This window comes from Heteronotia binoei, chromosome 19 (genome assembly GCF_032191835.1).
Source record: "Heteronotia binoei isolate CCM8104 ecotype False Entrance Well chromosome 19, APGP_CSIRO_Hbin_v1, whole genome shotgun sequence".
NCBI lineage: Eukaryota > Metazoa > Chordata > Lepidosauria > Squamata > Gekkonidae > Heteronotia > Heteronotia binoei.
Window position 1 is genome coordinate 34,538,467 of NC_083241.1, and position 25,888 is coordinate 34,564,354.

Here is a 25,888-nt window from a genome sequence, read left to right on the forward strand (position 1 = left end):
TCTCAGAAGGAGGAGGAGGAACTCTCAGAAAGGTTCAAGAGCTGCACTCCTGTGAGCTCCCACTGAATCCGAGGCCTGGAGGTAATAACCAGGGATGGAATTCTAGCAGGAGCTCCTTTGCATATTAGGCCACACACCCCTGATGGAGCCAACCCGCCAAGATAGGCCACACACCCCTGATGTAGCCAATCCTCCAAGAGCTTTCAAGGCTCTTTTTTGTAAGCTTTTGGAGGATTGGCTTCATCACAGGGGTTTGGCCATATATGCAAAGGAGCTCCTGCTAGAATTCCACCCCTGATTACAACTGATCTCCAGGGAACAGAGAGTAGCTCACCTGGAGAAAATAGCCACTTTGGAAAGTAGGAAAGGAAAGGTCCCCTGTGCAAGCACCAGTCGTTTCCGACTCTGGGGTGACGCTGCTTTCACAACGTTTTCACAACAGACTTTTTACGGGGTGGTTTGCCATTGCCTTCCCCAGTCATCTCCACTTTCCCCCCAGCAAGCTGGGTACTCATTTTACCGACCTCAGAAGGATGGAAGGCTGAGTCAACCTTGAGCCGGCTACCTGAAAACCCAGCTTCCACCAGGGATCGAACTCAGGTCGTGAGCAGAGCTTAGGAAAGTAGACTCTGTGGCATTATCCCCACTGAAGTCTGTCCCCTCCTCAAACCATGCCCTCTTCAGGCTCCATCCCCCCCCCCCAAAAAAAATCTCCAGGTATTTGTATTTCCCAACTTGGGTCTGGCAACCCTATATTCCGGGAGTGGCCAATGGTAGCTCTCCAGATGTTTTTGCCTACAACTCCCATCAGCCCCAGCCATTGGCCATGCTGGCCCGGGGCTGATGGGAGTTGTAGGCAAAAACATCTGGAGAGCTACCATTGGCCACCCCTGCTATATTCCCATCCCAGTAGCAACCCTCTCATTACAGGATAATAAAGACATCATTGCTATAGACAATGAAGGATGTTGAACGTTTATTGTATTTACTTCATTGCAAGACTAGTCCCCCTCCCCCCAGGGGTTGTCTTGGGGTTGCCAATCTCCAGATGATGCCTGGAGATCTCCTGTTATAACGACTGATCTCCACACAATCCAGATAAGTTGCCCCGGAGAAAATGGCTGTTTTGGAAGGGTGATTTCTATGGCATTACACCCTGCTGAAGCCCCTCCCCAACCTCAAGGCTTCACTCCTCCAAACTTCCAAGAATTTCCCAACCCCGAATTGGCAATCCTAATTTGCATACAAGTTACGGTTTGGTCCCTCCAAGGCTAATTTTTTAGTTTTCAGCAGGGTAAGCATATGTGAAACCTGTCACTGCAAAACTCAGCAGGAGCCTTGAGTCATTCCAGAAGACTAGCAACATTTTTTTTGAAACCTAATTTACATGAATCTGTTCCTTTGTATGTAATAAGCATAACCTTATGTAGGATAATATTATCATTACTTAAAGTGCTGATTTTAAAAGGATACCCCCAGGATTTGTGCTATTCATTTAACGGCAAAAAGTTAACAAATGGCTGCGATCACACACACTAAAGCAGGGGTGTCAAACATGCAATTTGGGGGCAGAATCAGGCTGGCTGTCATCTGCTTCCTTCTCCCTCTCTCTTGCTTCCTTCGCATCTCAGCTTGCTTTGAAAGACTTGCTCAATTGCACAGCAAAGCTACTGAGCCAAGCCTTTCTTCCTTCTATTGGCTGAGGCTCCCCCCCGCCAGGAGTGCTAATGTTTTAAGCATGTTTTAAGTTTTTTAAAAAATATATATATTTAATTGTGTTTGTCTGTGTTCTCTATAAAATTTATATCTCTGCTACCTAATCTTAAATAAGTACACACACGGCCCAGCCCGCAATGGCTTGGCCCAACCCAACATGGCCCAGCCCCTCAAGGTCTCATTTATGTCAGATCTGGCTCTCATAACAAATGAGTTCATAAAAACATAAGAGAAGCCATGTTAGATCAGGCCAATGGCCCATCCAGTCCAACACTCTGTGTCACACAGCGGCAATTTTTTTTTATATATATATACATACACACTGTGGCTAATAGCCACTGATGGACCTCTGCTCCATATTTTTATCTAAACCCCTCTTGAAGGTGGCTATGCTTGTGGCCACCACCACCTCCTGCGGCAGTGAATTCCACATGTTAATCACCCTTGCACTAAAGAATGCACTTTCAATCCACTTTAAATGCACTTTCCAACTGGATTTTACTGTGTGAACTGGCAAAATCGTTGGAAAGCGGATTGAAAGTGCATTATTTAGTAGTATTTATTTAGTAGCATTATTTAGTCACCACCAATGGTTACCTTTCCAGAGTCTGGGGAACGGTAACTTTATGGGAAGTTAACAAAGTTTGTTTCCAATGGCATCTGTTAAGACTGACCAGCAAAGTTTCATTCAAGGTATGAGCACGCACACTTCCTCAGATGCAATGAAGTGGAATTTACCAGTCTATACATATATGCAGAGGGCGACCGTAAATTAGCATGCAACCTGTATGGACTGGTAGATTCCACTTCACGGTATCTGAGGAAGTGTGCATGCACACAAAAGCTCATAACCTTGAATGAAACTTTGTCAAAACTTGGTTCCGCTGCTTCAGACCAACACGGCTGTGTCCCCTTGGACCTATCTTTTATGGGAGCGTGACGTGAACAAAGTCGTGCAATTGGATTTTGGGGTTGTTGCTTTTTTTTAAACCTGCGCTCCTAAATTAATTGTATTTAAACCGACCATTAAAAGAAATCCGCCTTCCTTGCCCCGCCCGAGCGCTACACTCGGCACAAACCCCTCACATTCTGTCTGCGCATGCGTCGGAAAGGGAGCTGCAAGCTCGAGGAAGAACCGGTCGGCAGATCGCGCCGTGCGCATGCGCAGCTCTTCCTTTTTTTCCCCCTCTCTCCCCCTCCCTTCCCTCTTCCTGAGGAATGTTGAAAGGAAGCGAGAGCAGGAGGAGGAAGACGGGAGCGGAAGTGACGCCCGCTTTGAGGCCACTTCCGGTGGGAAGAGGACTTGAGGGAGGCGGAGAGCCAAGCGAGTGAGTGGCTGCCCCTCCGACCCAGGTCTGGAAGGGGGCGCGGTGGGGGGCCCGAGGAAGACGGGAGGGAGGGTGTCTCCGTAGGGGTGGGGGGCCCGGCTGCTGCTTCGCGCCCCCTTCTCTGGAGGCCGCCGGGCTGAGGGGGGCGTGAGGGGAGCCGCCCCCTCCCCCACTCTGCGATACGCCCCTCCCCCTCCAAGTCGGGAGATTGTGAAAAGTTGCTTTTGTGGCTTTGGTATTGGTGCTATAATAGTATTTGTCCTGGTGGTTCTCTGTGAACTGTAGTAGGATTAGAAGTAATAATAATATTTTAAATATATATATGTTGTTGTGCCCTGGCCTCAGACTGTGCCTAAGAGCCCCGTGGCGCAGAGTGGGAAAGCTGCAGTACTGCAGTCCTAAGCTCTGCTCATGACCTGAGTTCGATCCCCGACGGAAGCTGGGTTTTCAGGTAGCCGGCTCGAGGTTGACTCAGCCTTCCATCCTTCCGAGGTCGGTAAAGTGAGTACCCAGCTTGCTGGGGGGAAAGTGGAGATGACTGGGGAAGGCAATGGCAAACCACCCTGTCAAAAGTCTGCCGTGAAAACGTGAAAGCAACGTCACCCCAGAGTCGGAAACGACTGGTGCTTGCACAGGGGACCTTTCCTTTCCCAGACTGTGCCAGTGTTGGCTTGATTTGGACAAAACTTTTGCTGCTGTTGGTAGGAGTTCCTAATTATTACTTGATCCAGAGGAGTTTGCCGTGTTCGTCTGTTGCTGCGAAATAGTAAAGAGTCCAGTAGCATCTTTTAAGACTTAGCAAGTTTTGTTGTAGCGTATTGTAGTTTTTCAGAAGCTTATGCTGTGATATTGATGATGTTGATGAAATAACCGGGCAGTTCTTGAACACAAGCAAATGACGGAAAAAAAAAATTAGGAGAAAGGAGCTCAAGAATTATGAGGTAAAATGTAATTATGTAAAATGACTGAGAAGAGCTGGGTTCAGATCCCTGCTCTGCCATGAAGCACACTGGGGGGGACCTTATGCTAGTTGTTCTCACCCTAACCCACCCCATAGGGTTGTTGTGGGCAGAATGAGAGTTACCTGCCATTCTCTTAGGTGTACCTGGGTGGTAGGGAAAGGTAAAGTCCCTCACTTGTTCCCCTTCAAAACTGTACAACATCACACTCAAGGAATGCCTTGTGCCTGGGATGTATTAGGGTTACCAACCACCAGGTGAGGCCTGGAGATCTCCTGATGTTGCATTTGGTCTCTAGGTGACCTAAATCAGTTCTTTTGGAGAAAATGACTGCTTTGACTCTATGGCATTATACTCTGCTGAAGTCCTGTCGCTCTCCAAATGCCATTTTCCCCAGGCTCCACCCTCAAAAATTCCCAAATATTTTGCAACCCAGAGCTGGCAGCTCTAGTTGCTATTGGTTTTTAGGTCAAACAATAGGGACTTCAAGCATATGAGAAAGAGCAAGGGTAGACCATCAAAAAATTCACAAAATTTCACAAATCACCAGTGGACGTAACTATTGGAACATAATCCTAGTAAATAGAATCTCTGGTCACAAATCAGAGTAAATACAGATAATAAGAGAATTGGTGGTCGCAATTCAGAAACAAGTAATAATGAAATAGGTATTACAATTCAAAGCACATTCTTCAGTAGTAATTATAAATCCAACAGGCGATTCCTCTGTACTCCTTCATGTAACAGTGTCCAAAAGACATCCAAAAGTCCAAAGAGAAGGCAGAGGATGTCCCAGAGAAATTTCTACAGCTGCTATGTCCTTCCCAGGTAGACAAGACATTTCAAAACAATTCTTCATCAGGTACACAGCTGAAAAATGGAACCTGGCTTCCACGTTACTCGTGTCTCAAATGGCTAAAGATAGCTTTGCCTCTTGAAAGTGCATACTCTGAAGCTCTTGTTGATCTCTGAGGTGCTACTGGACTCGAAGAACTATTTTACTATATCACAACAAGGCTACCCATTGAAACTTTCATGGAAGTCTTGTGGGTTTTTAAAATGCAACTGGACTTATAAATCCAGTCTCCTCCTCCTCTTCCCTTCTTTCTTCTTCACCACCGCTGTGCCTTACGTCTTTTTTTCATACCTGAGAGAACCTGGAACGTTTTAATCCTGCAAACTTAAAAAAAACAAAAAACGACGTCCTACTTCTGATTCTGATTGGCTTTTTTCACGTTCTTAATCATGGTAATGCGCTGCAGGCGCGGAGGTGGCAGGAAAACGTGAAAACTCATTGTTTAAGCATGCCCTCGAAGAAATGGCGTTTTGTCAGCTTTTGCTACTGGAATCATTCAGACGCTTCAGGGCTGTTCGTGTGGGAGAACTGGGTGGCAGAAATATAGAGGTCTAAAGCCAAGCTTGTGGCGTAATGTGAGATTATTACTTTTCATCACCTCTTTGTGTTGCAGTGATCAGGGAAAACATGGCTACCAATTGGCTTGGAAGCATCGTCTCTATCAACTGCGGGGACAGCCTGGGAGTCTACCAGGGAAGAGTATCGGCTGTGGACCAAGTCAGGCAGACAATCTCATTGACACGGCCTTTTCACAATGGGGTCAAGTGTTTGGTGCCAGAGGTCACCTTCAGGTAAGCTTCTGCCAGCTATGACAAACGACTAAAACAGTATGAACCATCTCAGAAAATATACAGAGACATACAAGTTACTATCAGTAAATTCATGCAATTCACAGTTTTCCATTTCCAGGAAGTGGACAGGTGCCAAGTATAGGCAAATACATCATTTTCCTTCTTATTTTTTCCTTCTGGAGCATTTTAGTCCAAAATGTGCACCTTCCAAATTGGAATAAAGAAAGACTTGAGCTATCTTTTGAATGAGCTTGGTCCACAGCTTGGAAAACCTTGAAAAGTAAACAAAAAACCTCCCCATTTTGGCGGTCACATACTTCGTGGTCTTTACAATTCTGCTATTGGAATTTGACCCATGAAAGTTGGAAGTGCTTGAGAGAAATAACAAACTGAATATCCCCCCGTCTTTAACAATAACCTGCGAACTGTGTGCATGTGTGTGGGGTTGGCTGGGAAGAAATAACCCTTATTTCCATCTCCTCTAGTTATTTATTTTAAAAGGCCTTCCCTGTTTATCTGTCTGTCCTTTTGTGCCGTTCACTAACAAGGGAAGCAATGTCTCTTGGTTTCTGCCGGTCTGTAAGAAAGAGGAAAGGAGTCGTCTTCCAGTTGCGTGGGTAGTCCAGGGCTTCACGGTTGGAACAGGATTATGGGAGCTGTCTGTTAGATTGCTGTTTGTGGCAGCAGCGTGGAAGCGGGGGGGAGGGAAAACCAGCTTCCTGATAAGAAGTCGACAACTATTTTCTTGCCTTGCTGAAAAGTAGAAGAGAGTCAATCAACAAGTGCGTACCGTCTAGGGACAACTGCATTTTATGAATTTACCTTTTTGCTGTATTGTTTGCATATGATTTAACAGATAGAAAAAGACAACGCGTTAACAGCTCTGGTCGGAAACAAGGATGAAATAACTCTGAGTTTTTTCTCAAAGGGCTTGATTTCCTGTTGAGAGACCAGCGTTAGAAAGGAGCAGGGCTTTTTTTTGTAGCAGGAACTCCTTTGCATATTAGGCCACACACCCCTGATGTAGCCAATCTTCCAAGAGCTTACTGTAAGCTCCAAGAGGATTGGCTACACCAGGGGGTGTGGCCTAATATGCAAAGGAGTTCCTGCTACAAAAAAAAGCCCTGGAAAGGAGCATGTCTTTGAAGTTAGAGAGGTTCACAAAAGCCTGTGTCATTGTCCGGGGCAAAGATCCCCTGACCATTTTGGGCACCTTTGGGCATGCCAGTCTTTGAACATGATTATGGTGGTTACAACCATGGAACAGATGACACAGGAGGTGGGGCCAAATCACTCAGAGTCACGGAGTGAGGTCGTGCATAATTCTGATAGTAACTATTCAAGTGTGTCATGTGGAAGCTCTCTTTAACAGGATGCCAATCAACATATTGTTTAAAAGAATTCCCACGTATACACAAAGCTGGCGTTCAGTCATACGGTGAAGATCCTTGTGTGCTGAAGTGGCAGCCGCTGCTGAAGCCAGTTTTTAAAAATCTGCTCGTGCAACCAGATCGCCAGTGGCCAATCCTAAGCCCACCTGGGCACAAGCTCCACCTGGCCCCGCCCACTTCCTAAAAAACACTTGGCGGGTGCAAGGAAAGGTGCTGGCGGGCACCACCTCGGGGGCCCCCCTGGTCCAGGGGTCGCACATGTGGTTTCTTAGTGGAAACTCAGCTCCAGGAAGCCAAATCCTATGATGTGAAATCAAGCTGTTTGTAGCATTTCTGTTTCTGCAGGGTTCAGATTCATACTGTGCAGGTATGAGGAAGAGCCGCGTAGGCAGCGATGAAATCACATCACGCCTGCCTCGTTGCCTGAAGGGGATTAGGGGTTTTTTTGTTTGTTTAAAGAAGGTGAATGAAAGCTAGTTTTTTTGAGCGTGGGGGATTCTTACCTTGTGAGGGGAAATTAGGAATGCACCGAGAACTGAATCATCCCCAGGCAAGTCCGGCTGTATCACCCTTCTTCAGATCGGGTGTTCTGAAACGCATCAGGATCCGTGTCCCAAAGCCGAACCCTTGTACCGATTGAGAAGCCGTAATCCTCTCAGCTCCTCCGTTGACTCTCCGTTAGCAGTTTCGTTGGCTGAGATATGCCCGGTCAACACATTGAAAACTGGATTTATGCCCCGCTCTATCCCGCAAGTGAGTTCAGGGCAGCTTACAATGGTGAAATCAAACAGTTAAAATAATATCACAAAAACAAGCGTTACAAAACCAGGAACAGCACAATAATCTTACAGACACAGGTGGCAAAACTGCTCAACAGCATAAGAACATAAGAGAAGCCCTGTTGGATCAGGCCAGTGGCTCATCCAGTCCAACACTCTGTGTCACATAAGGACATAACTGAAGCATGTTAGATCAGGCCAATAGTCCCTCCAGTCCAACACTCTTGAGTCACATAAGAACATAAGAGAAGCCATGTTGGATCAGGTCCATGGCCTATCCAGTCCAACACTCTGTATCACATAAGAACATAAGAGAAACCATGCTGGGTCAGGCCAATGGCCCCTCCAGTCCAACACTCTGTGTCACATAAGAACATAAGAGAAGCCATGTTGGATCAGGCCAATGGCCCATCCAGTCCAACACTCTGTGTTACATAAGAACATAAGAGAAGCCATGTTGGATCAGGCCCATGGCCTATCCAGTCCAACACGCTGTGTCACATAGGAACATAAGAGAAGCCATGTTGGATCAGGCCAATGGCCCATCCAGTGCAACACTCTGTATCACATAAGAACATAAGAGAAGCCATGTTGGATCAGGCCAGTGGCCCCTCCCGTCCAACACTCTGTGTCACATAAGAACATAAAAGAAGCCGTGTGGGATCAGGCCAATGGCTCCTCCAGTCCAACACTCTGTGTCACATAAGAACATAAGAGAAGCCATGTTGGATCAGGCCAATGGCCCATCCAGTCCAACACTCTGTGTCACACAGTGGCCTATATATAGCCTGTACACACACACACACAGTGGCTAATACCCACTGATGGACCTCTGTTCCATATTTTTATCCAATCCCCTCTTGAAGCTGGCTATGCTTGTAGCTGCTACCACCTCTTGTTGCAGTGAATTCCACATGTTAATCACCCTTTGGGTTGAAGAAGGACTTCCTTTTATCCATTTTAACCCGACTGCTTAGCAATTTCTTTGAATGCCCACAAGTTCTTGTATTGTGAGAAAGGGAGAAAAGTACTTCTCTCTCTACCCTCTCCATCCCATGTATAATCTTGTAAATCTCTATCATGTCACCCCGCAGTCGACGTTTCTCCAAGCTAAAGAGCCCCAAGCGTTTTAACCTTTCTTCATAGGGAAAGTGTTCCAAAACTTTAATCATTCCAGTTGCCCTTTTCTGGACTTTTTCCAATGTTATAATATCCTTTTTGAGGTGCGGTGACCAGAATTGCACACAGTATTCCAAATGAGACCGCACCATCGAGGCTGATGAATAACTGTGGACGCAGTCAGAGCTTGGAACTGCTGCTGGATTTTTATAGAGCTCTAGCTTGTCAACTCTGGGAATAAATTTTCATTTTTCCGTGTCTTACTTTTTTAACACAGTAGTTTAATATTCATCGTCGGTGGTCAACAGCTTTTCTCACACATCTCAGTCATTCTGACAATAGCACTATAAGATGAAATAGTCTCATTAAAGCGCTGTAACATAGGGCAGTATTATTGGCATGCTTTAGGAGGGGGCGGAGAAAGTGGTTTTCCTAACATCTCCTAATGAGCTTATGACAGATGAGAGATTTGAACTGGTGACCTCCTGGGCAGAAGCTTATTTTCTTAGCCACTGTATGGCAGTAATCTTAGAGAAGGGAGTCACTTACATACCGAAAAAACTTCATTCCCGATCTGAAGAACACCTCTATCCCTGCTTTCTCTCCCCACCTCCCCCTTTAAATATTTGAGAAATTTTACTAAGGCAGGGTATGTTTTGATAATTTGTTGTTATTGCTGTCAGGTCACAGCTTAACATCAGATGAGCCCTGCTGGATCAGACCAGTGGTCCTTCTAGTCCAGCATCCTGTCTCACACAGTGACCCCACCCAGTTCCTCTGGAGAGCCAACAACAGGGCAGAGAGGCTGAGGCCTCCCTAAGAACATCAGAAGAGCCCTGCTGGATTAGACCAGATAGTCCATCTAGTCCAGCATCCTGTCTCACACAGTGACCCACCCAGTTCCTCTGGAGGGCCAACAGCAGGGCAGAGAGACTGAGGCCTTCATAAGATTATAAGAAGAGCCCTGCTGGATCAGACCAGTGGTCCTTCTAGTCCAGCATCCTGTCTCACACCGTGGCCAAACAGTTCCTCTGGAGAGCCAACAGGTCATAGAATCTGATACCTTCCTCTGATGGCGCTGGGGTTCAGAAGCTTAGTGTCTCTAAGTGTGGAGGTTCACCTCAGTCACCAAAGCTAGTAGGCATTGATAGACCTTGAATCTGTTTAGTCCCCCTTTAAAACTTTTTATTCCTGTGGCTATTGCTACATTTGTTTATTCCTGTGGCTGTCCCTACATTGTCTGGCAGTGAATTTTACATTTTAGTCACTCTTTGTGTAAAGTAGTATCTCCTTTTGGCTGTCCTGGACCTCCTGCTCATCAGCTTCATTGGAAGCCTTTGAGTTCTAGTATTTTGGGAGAGGGAGGAATGTTTATCTTTGTCAACATAGGGTTTGAGAGCCAGTTTGGTGTCGTGGTTAAGTGTGCGGACTCTTATCTGGTAGAACCGGGGTTGATTCCCCACTCCTCCACTTGCAGCTGCTGGAATGGCTCTGGGTCAGCCATAGCTCTGGCAGAGGTTGTCCTTGAAAGGGCAGCTTCTGGGAGAGCTCTCTCCAGCCCCACCCACCTCACAGGATGTCAGTTGTGGGGAGAGAAGATATAGGAGATTGTAAGCTGCTCTGATTCAGAGAGAATGGCGGGGTATAAATCTGCAGTCTTCTTACCTGGGAGAACCGAGTTTGGTTCCCCACTCCTCCACTTGCAGCTGCTGGAATGGCCTTGGGTCAGCCATAGCTATCACAGGAGTTGTCCTTGAAAGGGCAGCTGCTATGAGAGCCCTCTCAGCCCCACCCCTCGCAGGCTGTCTGTTGTGGGGGGAGAAGATATAGGAGACCGTAAGCCGCTGTGAGTCTCTGATTTAGAGAGAAGTTGTTGTTCAGTCGCACAGTTGTCTCTTCTTCTTCTTCTTCAAGGCAAGAGACATTCAGAGGTGGCTTGCCATTGGCTTCCTTCGTGTCTTGACCCTGGTGTTCCTGAAAGCTCTGCCATCCAAACACTAGCCTGGGCTGACCCTAGCCTTCTGAAATCTGATGAGATTAGGCTATCCAGAGCAGAGCACATTTTGATAACAATACACCAAAATGAGTCCACCCTAGAGAACTAAAGAGCTCCACCCTAAAGAGCCCCGTGGCGCAGAGTGGTCAGCTGCAGTACCGCAGAACAGTCTCTGCTCGCGACCTGAGTTCGAACCCGGCAGAAGCTGGGTTCAGGGAGCCGGTTCGAGGTTGACTCAGCCTTCCATCCTTCCCAGGTCGGTCAAATGAGTCCCCAGCTTGCTGGGGGTAAAGCGTAGATGACTGGGGAAGGCGATGGCAAACCGCCCCGTAAAATGTCTGCCCTGAAAACGCTGTGATGCGATGTCATGCCATGGGTCGGTAGCGACTGGTGCTTTCACAGGGGACTCCTTTTAACTTTTTAAAAGAACTGATCCCTGGTTTCCCTATCTGCACAGCATTTTCATTATGGGTAAGGAAAATATATAGGTTGAACTGGCTGCTCCGTGGAGTCTGCTCGTCTTGTGAAACTTGAAAAACTGGTTCTCGGTTCCCAGCTGTGAATGCGCATTGATTCCTGAAGCCTGGTGTTTCTCTTTTTGTTTTCCTCCCGCTGAGCTTCCCTCTAGGGACCTGCACTGTCAACAGAATGATCCCCAACACAAGTCCTTACCAGTTTTTTCCCTCCCAGGTGTAATTGTTCACTCAATGGCCTTGCGTTCCTATAAACACAGGTAACTTGCCCTGCAGTTCACACCTTGTTTGGCCCTTTTCCTTCGTTCAGGGCAGGTGACATCACTGAGCTGAAGATCCTGGAGATCCCAGGCCCGGGTGATAACGGGCCATGTGGAGACTTTCAGCAGAATGACCTTGGCATGTCCGGGATTGGATTCCATGGAAACGCCAGCCAGAACGGCACTGGGAAACTGCTGAAGAAACCCGGCTCTAACAGCAGCGCCCCCCAGAACATCCCCAGGAGGACAGACGCGAGAAGCCAAGACGTGGCCGTATCCCCCCTGCAGCATCAGTGTTCCAAGAGCTACATGGACCGGCACATGGAGTCCTTGAGTCAGTCGAAAGTCTTCCGCCGGAGGCACAACTCCTGTGAGTACAGTAGCCACACGGGGCTGTCCTTCCTCTTTAGACTGGGCTGTGCTGGCTAACAGGCAGAGTTCTCATAAGCGTGTTGTTACAAAGTCGCCGGAAAGAATTTAACATTTTTACGTCCACGCTGCTGCCTGTTTCTCTCTCTTGGAAGTCTGTAGCTGGGCTTTGGGCACGACCCAGAGCCATTGTGGTGTAGTGGTTCAGTGTGCGGACTCTTACGAAGGCTTACACTCTGAATAAAACTTTGTCGGTCTTAAAAGGTGCTAACTGGACTCCCAACTCTGTTCTGCTGCTTCAGACCAACACAGAGAACCAGTTTGGTGTGGTGGTTAAGTACGCAGACTCTTATCTGGGAGAGCCAGGTTTGATTTCCCCACTCTTCCACTTCCAGCTGCTGGAATGGCCATGGGTCAGCCATAGCTCTCACAGGAGTTGTCCTTGAAAGGGCAGCTGCTGTAAGAGCCCTCTCAGTCCCACCCACCTCACAGGGTGTCTGTTGTGGGGGAGGGAGATAAAGGAGATTGTGAGCCACTCTGAGTTTTGGAGTGGAGGGCAGGATATAAATCCAGTATCATCATTACCTGCTGAAAGTCTTCAGTTCTGTTCCCACCCTCTCCAGTTAAAAGGGCCAGGTAGTAGAGATGGGGAAGTCTTTGACCTGAGACCCTGGGTCAGTGGTGGAGCATCTGCTTGGCATGCAGAAGGTCTCCGGTTCAATCCCCAGCATCTCCAGTTAAAAGGACCTGGCAGTAGGGGATTGTAAATTTAATTTAATTTAATTTGCGATTCATACCTCACCGTATCCCGCAAGTGGGCTCAGGGGGGCTTACAACATTAAAATGTTACAATAACAATAAATGAGGCATATCAAAATTAAGCAATGTCATAAATATAATAAAGGTAAAGGAGGTTCCCTGTGCAAGCACCAGTCATTTTTGACTCTGGGGTGACGTTGCTTTCACAATGTTTTCACGGCAGACTTTTTACGGGGTGGTTTGCCATTGCCTTCCCCAGTCATCTACGCTTTCATTTTACTGACCTCAGAAGGATGGAAGGCTGAGTCAACCTCGAGCCAGTTACCTGAATCCAGCTTCCGCTGGAATCAAACTCAGGTCGTGAGCAGAGGGCTCTGACTTCAGTACTGCAGCTTTACTATTCTGCGCCATGGGGTTCTTCCATAAATATAATACATATAAATTAAATCAAAAAGACCTTGACTTGAGACCCTGGCTCAGTGGTATAAAGCATCTGGTTGTCATGCAGAAAGTTCCAGGTTCAGTCCCTGGCTTCTCTAGTTAAAAGGACCAGGCAGCTGGGCATGCAAAAGACCTCCACTGAGTGGTAGAATGTCTCCTTTGCATGCGGAAGGCCTTAAGTTCAACCCCCAACATCTCCAGCTGAAACCATCAGACAGTAGGTGGTGAAAGATCTCTTCGCTGAGACTCTCTGCCAATCAGACGGTTGCTGATGCGCTCATGGTCTGACTTGATCTAAGGCAGCTTCATGTGTTCCTTCTGGGTAAAGGGGGATCTGGCATATGAAGCTGGTCCTGTTGGTTTTGCAGATGTCCAGAGGTCACCCAGGCAGGTTTGAGGGCGGCTTTTGCCACGTCATCAGCTGGTCCATAAAGGCCCGTTGGCGCTTAACTTTACTGGCAAGAATCCATTCCCAAACATTCTTACCCAGGAATAGTCAAGTCTGCAGTGGCTCAGGTGAGAAATACCAGATAGCAATACTCCTTCTAAGCCAGGGGTGGCCAAACTTGCTTAATGCAAGAGCCACACGGAATAAACATCAGATGTTTGAGAGCCGCAAGACGCGAACGTCAGATGTTGGAAAGCCACAAGACAGGAAGGAAAACAGGCAGGCAGGCAAATAGATAGGTGGGAGGAGATGTGGGCAGAAAGCAGCTTTAAATGCATTCTCCAAGCCACTGGTTGGCTTGGCTTGGAGGAGTGATTTGAAGAGGCAGATACCTTCTCCAAGCTGGCTGATGGGGCAGTGGGAGCTTTGAGAGCCGCACAATATGTGTGAAAGAGCCACATGTGACAGTTTGGCCATCCCTGTTCTAAGCTGCGGAGTCTTGTGAGCAAAATTTTTACTATTTGAGCTACTGGCACGAAAGTTGTAAGCTACTGCATAAATTAGTTTGCTTTGGGGTCATTTTATTCCGAGTGAAGACAAAAACGGGCAAGCCAAAGCCTAAAAAAAGCTCACGCTATCTCAGCTTAGAGGGAACGCTGCCAGATATGTAGCGAAGAGCATAGAGACTAGGAGAAGGGGGCCTAGAGTGTAATCTGCAAGTGACATCACATCCTGCCAAGGCAGGGTTGGGAACACTTAAGCAGACTGAACAGGAAGGGGAAACTAAAATGCACAATTTCTGCTCTTCAAACTGACTGTGTGTTTTTGGAGAGAGTCTGACTAGCCCAGGTCAGCAACAGAGAGGGGATACTTCTTGGTGAGGAATATGCCATCCTTTTGCTAATCTAGTCTGAGGACTTGGGGTTGATTCAGATGGTCCCAGCCCTTGCACGAGCCCTCCCCCCCCCCTTTTTTTTGCATGTATGGAGGATATCGTTGAAATGACCTTAGGGTTGCCAGCTCTGGGTAGGGAAATACTTGAAGGATTGGGGGAATGGAGCTTGAGAAGGGCAGGGTTTGGGGAGGAGAGGAACTTCGTGCCGTAGATGGATCCAAGCGGGCAGAAGACGACGACGACCGCAGATTTATACGCCTCCCTTCTCTCTGAATCAGAGCGGCTTATAATCTCTTTTATCTCCTTCCCCCACAACAGACGCTCTGTGAGGTGGGTGGGGCTGAGAGGACTCTCCTAGCAGCTGCCCTTTCAGGGACAACCTCTGCCAGAGCTATGGCTGTAAGTGGAGGAGTGGGGAATCCAACCCGGCTCTCCCAGATAAGAGTCTGCGTACTTCACCACCGCACCAAACTGGCTCTCTGTGTTGGCCTGAAGCAATAGAACAGAGTTGGGGTCCAGTTAGCACCTTTTAAGACCGACAAAGTTTTTATTCAGAGTGGAAGGCTTCGTATGCATGCACACAGCAATGAAATGGGGTACTGCGAGCGGAGTTACATATAGCTGGTGGGCAGCGGTTAAGAATGCAAAATAGTACCAATTCAGAATCCATGTCAAAATAGTATAATTAACTGAAGGAACAACCAGTTCGGTTTAGATACCGTTCATTGTGTTGGACAACACCAAAGTCAACAGACATGTCAAAATTGAAGAGTGATGGTGCGAGTGGAAAGTTTCAGTTCTGAGAAAATGTTCTCAGCCTTGAGGATCCATATAGCAGTTAACAGAAGATGATGATGATGATGATGATATTGAATTTATATCCTGCCCTGTACTCTGAATCTCAGAGCGGTCACAATCTACTTTACCTCCCCACCACGTCCTGTGAGGTGGGCGGGGCTGAGAGAGCTCTTGCAGCAGCTGCCCTTTCAAGGACAGCTCTGAGAGAGCTATAGCTGACCCAAGGCCATTCTGGCAGCTGCAAGTGGAGGAGTGGGGGAATCAAAACCGGTTCTTCCAGATAAGAGTCTGCGCACTTAACCACAACAGACTGGCCATACCAAACAGACTCTGCATTTACTGCCTGTTTTATTGTCTGATGCAGTGTGCTACCGGACTCCCAACTTTCTTCATGCTATACAACCCACCTTTTCAAAGCAGCCATTTCCCCCAAGTGAACCGATCGCTGTCGCCTGGAGATCAGCGTGAGGTCTCCAGCCACCCCCTGGAGGTTGTCAACCCAAAGTGATCCTGAGATGACAGTTAACTTTTGGAATGTCGAGGAGCCCAAGGAGAAGGCGGGGACGAAATGTCCTTGCGTGTTCTTCAGAGCATCGCCCTGCATTGAGCGAGCCGGAGCTGACCTTCCGGTGCCCCTGCGGTGTGCGTGCGAAGGCAGGGGCAGAGATAACCACTTATCTTTTCTTTCTTTCTTTCACGCTGGGGCGAAAGGAATCCATAAACAAACAGCGGCGGCCGAGGCCGCACAACAATGGCTTGCGTGCAGGGCTGGCGCTGGGCACTTCCACGCAAGGGCTGGCAGCGCGGGCTTTGAAAGGAGGTTTTTTTCAGGAAGGCCCGCCAGGGTGGTTTCACGCGCCGGCGGCTGAATAAGCCTGGAAGCCCTTGTTTACCTTCTTCCAAGGGAGGATCCCCTGGCAGGCTGCCCAGAGAGGGAGGGAGGGAGAGCAGCCGCTCAGAGACCTCTGACTTTGGGATGAAGCATATTCTTTATTTTCTTTATTTATACCCTGCGTTATTTTCCCCCCCACGGGGAACCGAAGCTGGCTTGAAACGTTTGCCTCTCCTCCGTTTCGTCCTCACGACGACCCTGCAGGGTAGGGTAGGTTGAGGGTGTACGAGTGGCCCAATGCGATCCCTGCAGAATTCCGTAGCAGAGTGGGGATTTGAACCTGCGTCTCTCAAATCCTCGTCTTGGCACTTTTCACCCTCTACACAGGGGTGTCAAACATGCAACCCAGTGGCCAAATCAGGCTCTTGGAGGGCTCCTATCAGGCCCCCGAGCGACTGGCTGTCATCTGCTTCCTTCTCCTTCTCTCTTGCTTCCTTCTGCATGCTTTGCCAGGCTTGCTCAATTGCACTGCAGCTACAGAAAAAAAAATCCTCTATTTTCTCCATTGGTTAGGGCTCCTCTCTTGGGGAGGAAGGGGGTGAAGGAGAGCTGGCTTTGCCAGGCTTTCTCAGTCCCACAGCAGAGCCACTGAGCCAAGCCTCTCTCCTTTCTATTGGCTGAGACTCCTCCCCCTCCTGGTCCCCTGGGGAAGGAAGGAAAGAGCCAGAGCTTCCTTTGCTCAGTTCTCTGGATCGCATGGGAAATTTAAGACCAACAAGTGCTAATCTTTTCAGCATATTTTATTTTAAGTTTTTTAAAAACCTTTAATTGTGTTTGTTTGTGTCTTTTATAAAGCTTATATCTCTGCTACCTGGCATTACATTTTATGACACACACAGCCTGGTCTGACAAGGTTTCATTTAGATCAGATCTGGCCCTCATAACAATTGAGTTCGACACCCCTGCTCTACACTTTACTAGCTTTAAAGCATGAATTCTTAACCTGGGGTGCATGGATTACAGGGGATCCATGAATTTGGGGTCTGTGAACTCAAATTGGGGGGTGGGATTACATATTTTTTTTCACTAACCTCTAACTGAAATTTAGCATATATTTCAATGACGATCAGAGGCAAGAATCATAGTGTTGGCAGGGACCTCCAGGGTCATTTAGTCCAACCCCCTGCGCAATGCAGGAACTTCACAAATACCTCTCCTTAAGTTCACAGGATCTTCCTCGCTGTCAGATGGCCATCTAGCCTCTGTTTAAAAACCTCCAAGGAAGGAGAGCCCACCACCTCCCGAGGAAGCCTGTTCCACTGAGGAACCACTCTAACAGTCAGGAAGTTCTTCCTGATGTTGAGCCGGAAACTCTTCTGATTTAATTTCAAACCATTGGTTGTGGTCTGACCTGGGGCCACAGAGAACAATCTTGCACCATCCTCTGTACGACAGCCCTTCATGTACTTGAAGATGATGATATATTGCCTCTTCGCTGCCTCCTCTCCCAGGCTAAACATACCAGTAGCATTAGCAGTATCTGCGTCTTTGTCGCCACTGGAAATCACAGCTATTTTCAAATCACGTTATGGATGTTGAAAAGGTTTAGAAATATCACTTGTCTCTACTTTGAAATTACGGTAGTTAATTAGATCCACCACTAGATCACATGTGGCTGTGGAGCCAGTAGGCTTCACCAGATGGCCAAAGGGGTCCATGGCACAGGAAGGGTTAAAGAACCCTTGCTTTAGAGACAGCCGATTGACAGACCCTCAATGGCGAGGAAAAAGAAAGGTCCCCTGTGCAAGCACCAGTCGTTTCCGACTCCGGGGTGACGTTGCTTTCACAACGTTTTCACGGCAGACTTTTTACGGGGTGGTTTGCCATTGCCTTCCCCGGTCATCTGCGCTTTCCCCCCAGCATGCTGGGGGCTCCTTTTACCGACCTCGGAAGGATGGAAGGCTGAGTCAACCTCGAGCCGGCTACCTGAAAACCCAGCTTCTGCTGGGGATCGTACTCAGGTCGTGAGCAGAGGTTAGGACGACAGTATTGCAGCTTTAACGCTCTGTGCCACCCCGTAAAAAAAAGGCTGCTGTGAAAATGTCCTGATGCTACATCACCCCAGAGTCGGAAATGACTGGTGCTTGCGCAGGGGGCTACCTTTACATTTTTTTTTTAAAGGGGTTTCTGGGGTCCTGCCCTTTTGTGCTCCGGAGAAACTAACACAGCTGTTCATCTTGCTCTATTTCCACAGGAAATCTGTGTTTACATTCTATGAACCCTGGGTGGATCCTGCCCTAGTTTCCTCGGTATCTTGTTTGGCTCCATAGCCGTCGCCAATTTATGGTCGAGAAGGTTCTGATCTTGAGAATAAAACATCTTGTCTCTGTTCTTAAACCTGAGAAGCTTTCTCTCTTCCTCCCCCCCTCCCCCTTGTATTAAGTTTTGACGCTTCATTTTAGAAAGCGCCTCTGGCCCCTCTTAATGTGTTTTTCGTATCAAACCCTTTCTGAGGCCTGGCGGTGCTTTTGAGGACACCCCCCTCTCCCCCCCCCTCCCCGATGGGTTTTGGTGTCTGATCTTGACAAGCGATGTCACTTTTGGTTTGCCGCCGCCTTTATAGCTGAGCCAGCAGCCGAATCAGCAGGATTTGGAAGCTGGCAAGCCGTCGGGGTGGATTAAAACAGCCGACCTCCACAGTGTGTTCGCTTTGGAGGGGCCCGATGCTGGCGTGGGCTCAGGTTGTCTGTTGGGAGCTTGGGGAGGGAGCATTCAAGCTATTTTCCTCCTGCTCCTATGACAGTTTTTTCTGTTCTGTCAGCAATTAGGTGCCAAGCATGTTTGGCCGCAGCTGCCCTTTACAGTGGATGCTAAGTAGATGCTTTTATTACATCCCCCATATATATATTTAGGTAGACCTGTGGTCTTCTACTCTGCATGTTTGTAGAAAAGTCTGGAAGTGTCCAAAGAGTTCAGCCAGAGCTGAAGAATAGGGCAGGTTATATATTTCAGGGGTGGCCAAGGGTAGCTCTCCAGATGTTTTTTTTTTGCCTACAACTCCCATCAGCCCCAGCCATTGGCCATGCTGGCTGGGGCTGATGGGAGTTGTAGGCAAAAAAAACATCTGGAGAGCTACCCTTGGCCGCCCCTGATATATTAGTTAGGATCCTTGACTCGGAAGAGCTACAACTGGGAGAGCTGGGGAAAGAAGTGGCGACGGGGTTGTAAATGACCTGTCTGGTCAATTGGGGAAAGGGGCCGGGTCTCAGTGGCGGAGCATGCAGAAGGTCCCAGGTTCAAACCCCGACATAACTCACTGAAAATGTCAAGACAGTGTGTGATTGCAATAAAAAAGGCCAGCGCCGTGCTGGGAATTATTAGGAAGGGAATTGAAAACAAATCAGCCAGTATCATAATGCCTCTGTATAAATCGATGGTATGGCCGCGTTGGGAGTACTGTGTACAATTCTGGTCACCGCACCTCAAAAAAGATATTATAGCATTGGAAAAAGTGCAGAAAAGGGCAACTAGAATGATTGAAGGGTTGGAACACTTTCCCGATGAAGAAATGTTAAAACGCTTGGGGCTCTTTAGCGTGGAGAAACGTCGACTGAGGGCTGGCATGATAGAGGTTTACAAGGTTATGCATGGTTAGAGAAGGTAGAGAAAGAAGTACTTTTCTCCCTTTCTCACAATATGAGAACTCGTGGGCATTCAATGAAATTGCTGAGCAGTCGGGTTAAACAGATAAAAGGAAGTCCTTCTTCACCCAAAGGGTGATTAACACACGGAATTCACTGCCACAGGAGGTGGCAGCGGCTACAGGCATAGCCAGCTTCAAGAGGATATTGGATAAGCAAATGGAGCAGAGGTCCATCAGTGGCTAATTAGCCACAGCGTATTGTTGGAACACTCTGGGGCAGTGATGCTCTGTATTCTGGGTGTTTTCTGGGGGGGGGGGGCACAATGGGAGGACTTCTAGTGTCCCAGCCCCACCGGTGGATCTCCTGATGGCACTTGGAGGTTTTTTTGGCCACGGTGTGACACAGAGTGTTGGACTGGATGGTTCATTGGCCTGATCCAACGTGGCTTCTCTTATGTTCTTATGTGACACAGAGTGTTGGACTGGAGGGGCCACTGGCCTGATCCAACATGGCTTCTCTTATGTTCTTATGTGACACAGAGTGTTGGACTGGAGGGGCCATTGGCCTGATCCAACATGGCTTCTCTTATGTTCTTCTGTGACACAGAGTGTTGGACTGGAGGGGCCATTGGCCTGATCCAACATGGCTTCTCTTATGTTCTTATGTGACACAGAGTGTTGGACTGGAGGGGCCATTGGCCTGATCCAACATGGCTTCTTCTCTTATGTTCTTAAAAATACCAGGCAGCGGGTGATGTGAAAGACCTCAGCCTGAGACCCTGAAGAACCACTGCCAATCCGGATAGATGGTACTGACTTTGATATACCAGTGGTCTGATTCAGTATAAGGCAGCTTCATGTGTCGACATGTCACCAGTTGCATTTCAGATGAACGCACCACGGCACATGTGCCTTTTGTTTAGTATCGTTTTCTCCTGTTGACATAAGGATGGGGGGTGTCCCTCAGTTACTCTATAATCTGCGTTTGCTCTTAAAATAAGAACGGGAGCTTCCTGGATAAGATCTGCACTGTGAACGGGGCAGAACCTCACCCAAGGAATAGATGTCCTCTCGGCAGAAATGGTTTATGTTGAAATTTCTTTGGCTCCACGTGCTTCTTATTTTGGCTTGTTAGGACTTGTGTGCCCGAGCTGTGAAATAACCTATCCACCGCCCTGCTAGGTTGCTGTCCCAGTAGAAGCTTAAGTTGGTTGAAAGGGGAGGGGCCGTGGCTCAGCAGTAGAGCAGCTGCTTTGCGTGCAGAAGGTCCCAGGTTCAATCCCCGGCATCTCCAGTTAAAAGGTCCGGACAGCAGGAGATGTGAAAGACCCTGGAGAGCCGCTTCCAGTCTGCGTAGACATTACTGACCTCGATCGACCAATAGTCTGCTTCAGTTTAAAAGCCGGTTTGGTGTAGTATTTAAGTGTGCAGACTCTCTTCCTTGGAAGAACCGAGTTTGATTCCCCGCTCCTCCACATGCGCCTACTGATGTGAACTTGAGTGAGTCACGAGTTCTCACAGAGCTGTTCCACTCAAGAGCAGTTTCTGTCAGAGCTCTCTCAGCTCCACCTCTGTCACAAGGGAAGGGGAAGGGGATTGTAAGCTGCTCTGAGACTCCTTGGGTGATAAGAAGAAGATATTGGATTTATATCCCGCCCTCCACTCCGAAGAGTCTCAGAGCGGCTCACAATCTCCTTTATCTTCCTCCCCCACAACAGACACCCTGTGAGGTGGGTGGGGCTGGAGAGGGCTCTCGCAGCAGCTGCCCTTTCAAGGACAACCTCTGCCAGAGCTATGGCTGACCCAAGGCCATGCTAGCAGGTGCAAGTGGAGGAGTGGGGAATCAAAGCCGGTTCTCCCAGATAAGAGTCCGCACACTTAACCACCACACCAAAAGGGTGGGGTATAAATCCAGTCTCCTCCTCTTCTTTTTCTCTCTTTTTTCTTCATGTGTGTTTAGGGGCAGGGCCGTTGCTCAGCGGCAGAGCCTCTGCTTGCCACGCAGAAGGTCCCAGCTTCAGTCTCCAGCACCTCCAGTTAAAAGGGGCAGCAGTAATAAGGGATGTGAAAGACCTTTATCTGCCTGAAACTCTGGAGAGCTGCTTCCAGTAGACATTCCTGACCTCAGTGGATCAGTGGTTTGATTCAGTATAAGGCAGCTTTTGTGGATTCATGAAATGAGACTTGAGTTGGGTCAGGGGTCTGCGTTGCAACCTTAAGTGGTATCAGTGGCCTGAAGCTGGGCTAGGTGGTGTTAATTAGTTGGAAGTTGTACCATTGGCTGATCTGTGGCCTCAGGCTGTACTATTGTTGGAGTTCTGGCCGTCTATTTTACGTATTATGTTTGTGAGACATTTTAAATTTGTTGTGTTTAATTGGATATGTTTTGTTGTCATTGCAATGTTTTAATTGTAGGACAGGGCGGGGTTATAAACGGCAAATGAAATTAAATCGCGAAAGAGCATTGCACTAACCTTCGAGTTCTCCTTTCTGCATCTCACTCTCCCCCTTCGCCTTGTCCTTCGATTCAGGGTCCTCCAGCAGCCGTCACCCGAACCAGGCGACCCCGAAGAAGAGCGGGGTGAAGAACGGGCCCATGAAGAACAAGGACGACGAGTGTTTTGGGGACGACATCGAGGAAATCCCGGACACGGATTTTGATTTCGAGGGGAACCTGGCGCTCTTCGATAAGGCAGCCGTGTTCGAGGAGATAGAAACGTACGAGAGGAAAAGCGGGACCCGCTCGAGAGGCACGCCGAATGAGAAGTCCACCCGCTATCGGCACGACGAGAACATCTTGGAATCTGAGCCCATCGTGTACCGAAGGATCACCGTGCCCCAGGCCAGTAAAGAGTTCTGCACTGGTAGGTCCAACTTTTTAATAAATAGAATTAAACGCAACAGCTTTGGGGTACAGTGAGAAGGATGAACGTAAAAACTTAAAGAAGAGCCCTGCTGGATCAGACCACTAGTTCAGCTAGCCCAGCATCCTGCCTCATACAGTAATAATAAATAATTATCATATGCAGAGGTGGAATTCTTGCAGGAGCTCCTTTGCATATTAGGCCACACACCCCTGATGGAGCCAACCTGCCAAGAGCTTACAGGGCTCTTAGTACAGGGTCCTGAGATAGAATTCTAGCAGGGGCTCCTTTGCATATTAGGCCACACACCCCTGATGGAGCCAACCCTCCAAGAGCTTACAGGGCTCTTAGTACAGGGTCCAGGGATAGAATTCTAGCAGGAGCTCCTTTGCATATTAGGCCACACACCCCTGATGGAGCCAATCCTCCAAGAGCTTACAAGGCTCTTTTTTTCGTAAGCTCTTGAAGGATTGTCTACATCAGGGGTGTGTGGCCTAATATTCAAAGGAGCTCCTGCTACACTTCCACCCCTGATCGTATGGCATTGTGTGTGGAATAGCCCAGAGATCCCAAAGAACTATTTGTCTGGCTGCCTCTCTCCCTCCCTGTCTTGTGGCTCTCAGACATCCGATGTTCGTGTCTTGCAGCTCTCAAACGTTCGACGTTTTTTTCTGCGTGTCTCTTGTGTTCAGCAAATTTGGCCTCCCCTGCTGGTAGGGTTTTCAAGGCGAGAGATGTTCAGAGGTGGTTTGCCATTGCCTGCCTCTGTGCAGCAACCCTGGATTCCCTTGGCCTCCCCTCCAAGCACTAAGCAGGGCCAACCCTGCTTCTGAGATCTGATGAGACAGCGCAGCTTACAGCAGAAGGGGGGGGGGGGAGGTGAAAACACTCCCTCCAGCGTTCCTCCCAAGGCCATTCCGGGCTCCTCAGCAGCTGTGAAAGAAATCAAGGCTTGAACTGATCTGTTTTTATTGCCTTTTAATTAGGGAACAATACAACCCGCCCATCCCCTCCGTCTCCCAGCGTCAGCACAACTCAGCCTTCTTCCCCTTTGTGGCTGCCTTGTTGTCATTCTTCAGGTTTGCGCTCTGCCTCCTCCCAATCACTCCCCTCCGCCCCCCCCCCCAGTTTGTTTAGAGCAGTCTGGCTTCGGTAAGCCAGTTAATTGTCTCCGGACGAGACGCTTGGATCCGCTGAGCGGTTGAGGAGTTCAGGAAAGGGAATAGTCGATCAAGATCCGATCGGGTTGACTACTAACCAGCCAGCCAGAGTCATGTGAAAATGTAGTGCCTTGAATCTAAGAGCAGTTGTCCCTCACAGTAAGACTGAATCTAAGAGTAAGTCTGAGTCTTAAGAAGAAGACTGCAGATTTATATCCCACCCTTCTGTCTGAATCAGAGACTGAGAGCGGTTTATCTCCTTTATCTTCTCCCCACACAACAGACACCCTGTGAGGTGGGAGGGGCTGAGTGGGCTCTCACAGTAGCTGCCCTTTCAAGGATAACTCCTGCGAGAGCTACGGCTGACCCAAGGCCATTCCAGCAAGTGCAAGTGAAGGAGTGGGGAATCATACTCAGATCTTCTTCGTGGTCTCTGTGCATTCACACATATGGGTAATCCGCAGGATTGGCCCCGACCTCGGAGAGTTCAAAGCAATCTTGATCGTAGATCTGGCGCGCCTCCCACTTGTCCTGGGAGGAGACAGCTACTGCGCATGCCTGGACAAGGGGGAGGTGCTTAGCCACTCAGTTTCTTCCTTACCGCCGACCGGATCGCACCTTCCTCGTTGATCTCCAACTTCTTCATTGCAATCTCCAACAACTACCTTCTCTTCGCTTCAATTCTTCATCTTCTACTTCTCCTGGTATCGTATAAAAAAAAAAAAAAAAGCCTCCTCTTACTATCTTTCTGGACTTTCCCCCTCCCTCCCCCCCCCCCCTCCCGGGCGGATGGAAGGAAGGGACAAGATAATCTTTAAACGCTGTACCAGCTGCTCCTCAAAAATCCCCTCGTCCGACGGCCACTCTCTTTGCTTGTTCTGCCTTGGAGAGGCACACCGTCCAGACTCCTGCGTGCACTGCAGCCAATTTGGCAAACAGGCCCGCAAGAACCGCGCCGCGAGACTCAAGAGCCACCTCATGGAAACCTCACTCCGACCGGCCATGCCGCGTGGCGGACAACAACAACCCGCGCCATCTTCCCCACACCTCGTGGGAGAGGCGCAGTCGGCAGCTTCCGTGGCACAGACTCCCTGTAAGCCTAAGACCGGCAAGCACTCTAAGAAGTCGGACGACCCCAAAAAGCGTCGCCGCTCCGATTCCGCCCACTCGGACCCGACGGGCAGCACTAGCTCAAAAAAGCATAAGACCCGCCCTCTCGACTCGGCCTCGAACCCGACCACCAAACCGAAGGCCTCGAACCCGACCGCCACTGCCTCCGGATCGATGCCGAAGACTCCGACGTCGAAGTCGACGGCAACACCGTCAATCACTCCGTTGGAAATCATCCGCATCTCATCAAAGTCGCCGTCCATTCCGAATTCCCCACCAGACCAGCTGCTGGATACGCACTCTACCGCATCCGTTAGGACCCACACTCTCGACCCCACTAAATTCGTAGATCTCTCACAGCCGATAGACGCCCACGCGCTCACCAGAGAACCCTCGACCCCGAGAGATCCCCTGACTAGACCTCGATCTCACAGTCGCAAACGCACCAGGTCCCGCAGTCGCCGACACACCAGGTCCCGCAGTCGCCGCCGTACCAGGTCCCGCAGCCGCCGCCGCACCAGGTCCCGCAGTCGCCGCCGCACCAGGTCCCGCAGCCGCCGGCGCTCTCGCAGCCACCGCAGGGGGAGACACTACTATTACTCTCCATCGAGATCTAGGTCTCCATCCCCACGGCACCGAAGACGGCACCGACGATCACCATCCCATGATCGCCATTACCACAGTTACCAAGAGTCTCCGCGCTACCGAGATCGCACACACAGACTCCAAACTGCTTCGATCGAATCGCTTCACCATGACGACCCTACGGACCTCGGCGCCGAACCGAAGCTCCCGTCACCACTAGAATCCCTACACACGGCTCCCAAGACAACACAGCCCGACCTACCTCAAGGAACCGACGACGGATCCGAGGAGGAACTCTCCGACTCCGACCACTCTTCGGGTTCGGACCTACAATCCCCAGACTCCGACATAGCCAAGCCAGCAGACTTATCACCGT

General features: G+C 49.0%; 1 protein-coding gene across 2 annotated transcripts in view; it reads left to right on the plus strand.

The window, feature by feature from the left end:
* The first annotated feature begins 2,956 nt into the window (after positions 1 to 2,956).
* The window catches only part of EDC3 (enhancer of mRNA decapping 3), a 42,445-nt gene continuing 19,513 nt past the window's right edge, over positions 2,957 to 25,888 (plus strand). Inside the window, exons 1-4 of one of the 2 annotated variants that reach the window (XM_060260162.1) lie at positions 2,957 to 3,044; positions 5,473 to 5,650; positions 11,719 to 12,038; positions 22,325 to 22,657. In XM_060260162.1, coding sequence (XP_060116145.1) covers position 3,044; positions 5,473 to 5,650; positions 11,719 to 12,038; positions 22,325 to 22,657 — 832 coding nt within the window. In that variant the 5' untranslated portion in view covers positions 2,957 to 3,043. Of the gene's footprint in view, positions 3,070 to 5,472; positions 5,651 to 11,718; positions 12,039 to 22,324; positions 22,658 to 25,888 lie in introns of both variants that reach the window. The other variant, XM_060260163.1, reaches the window with a different exon arrangement.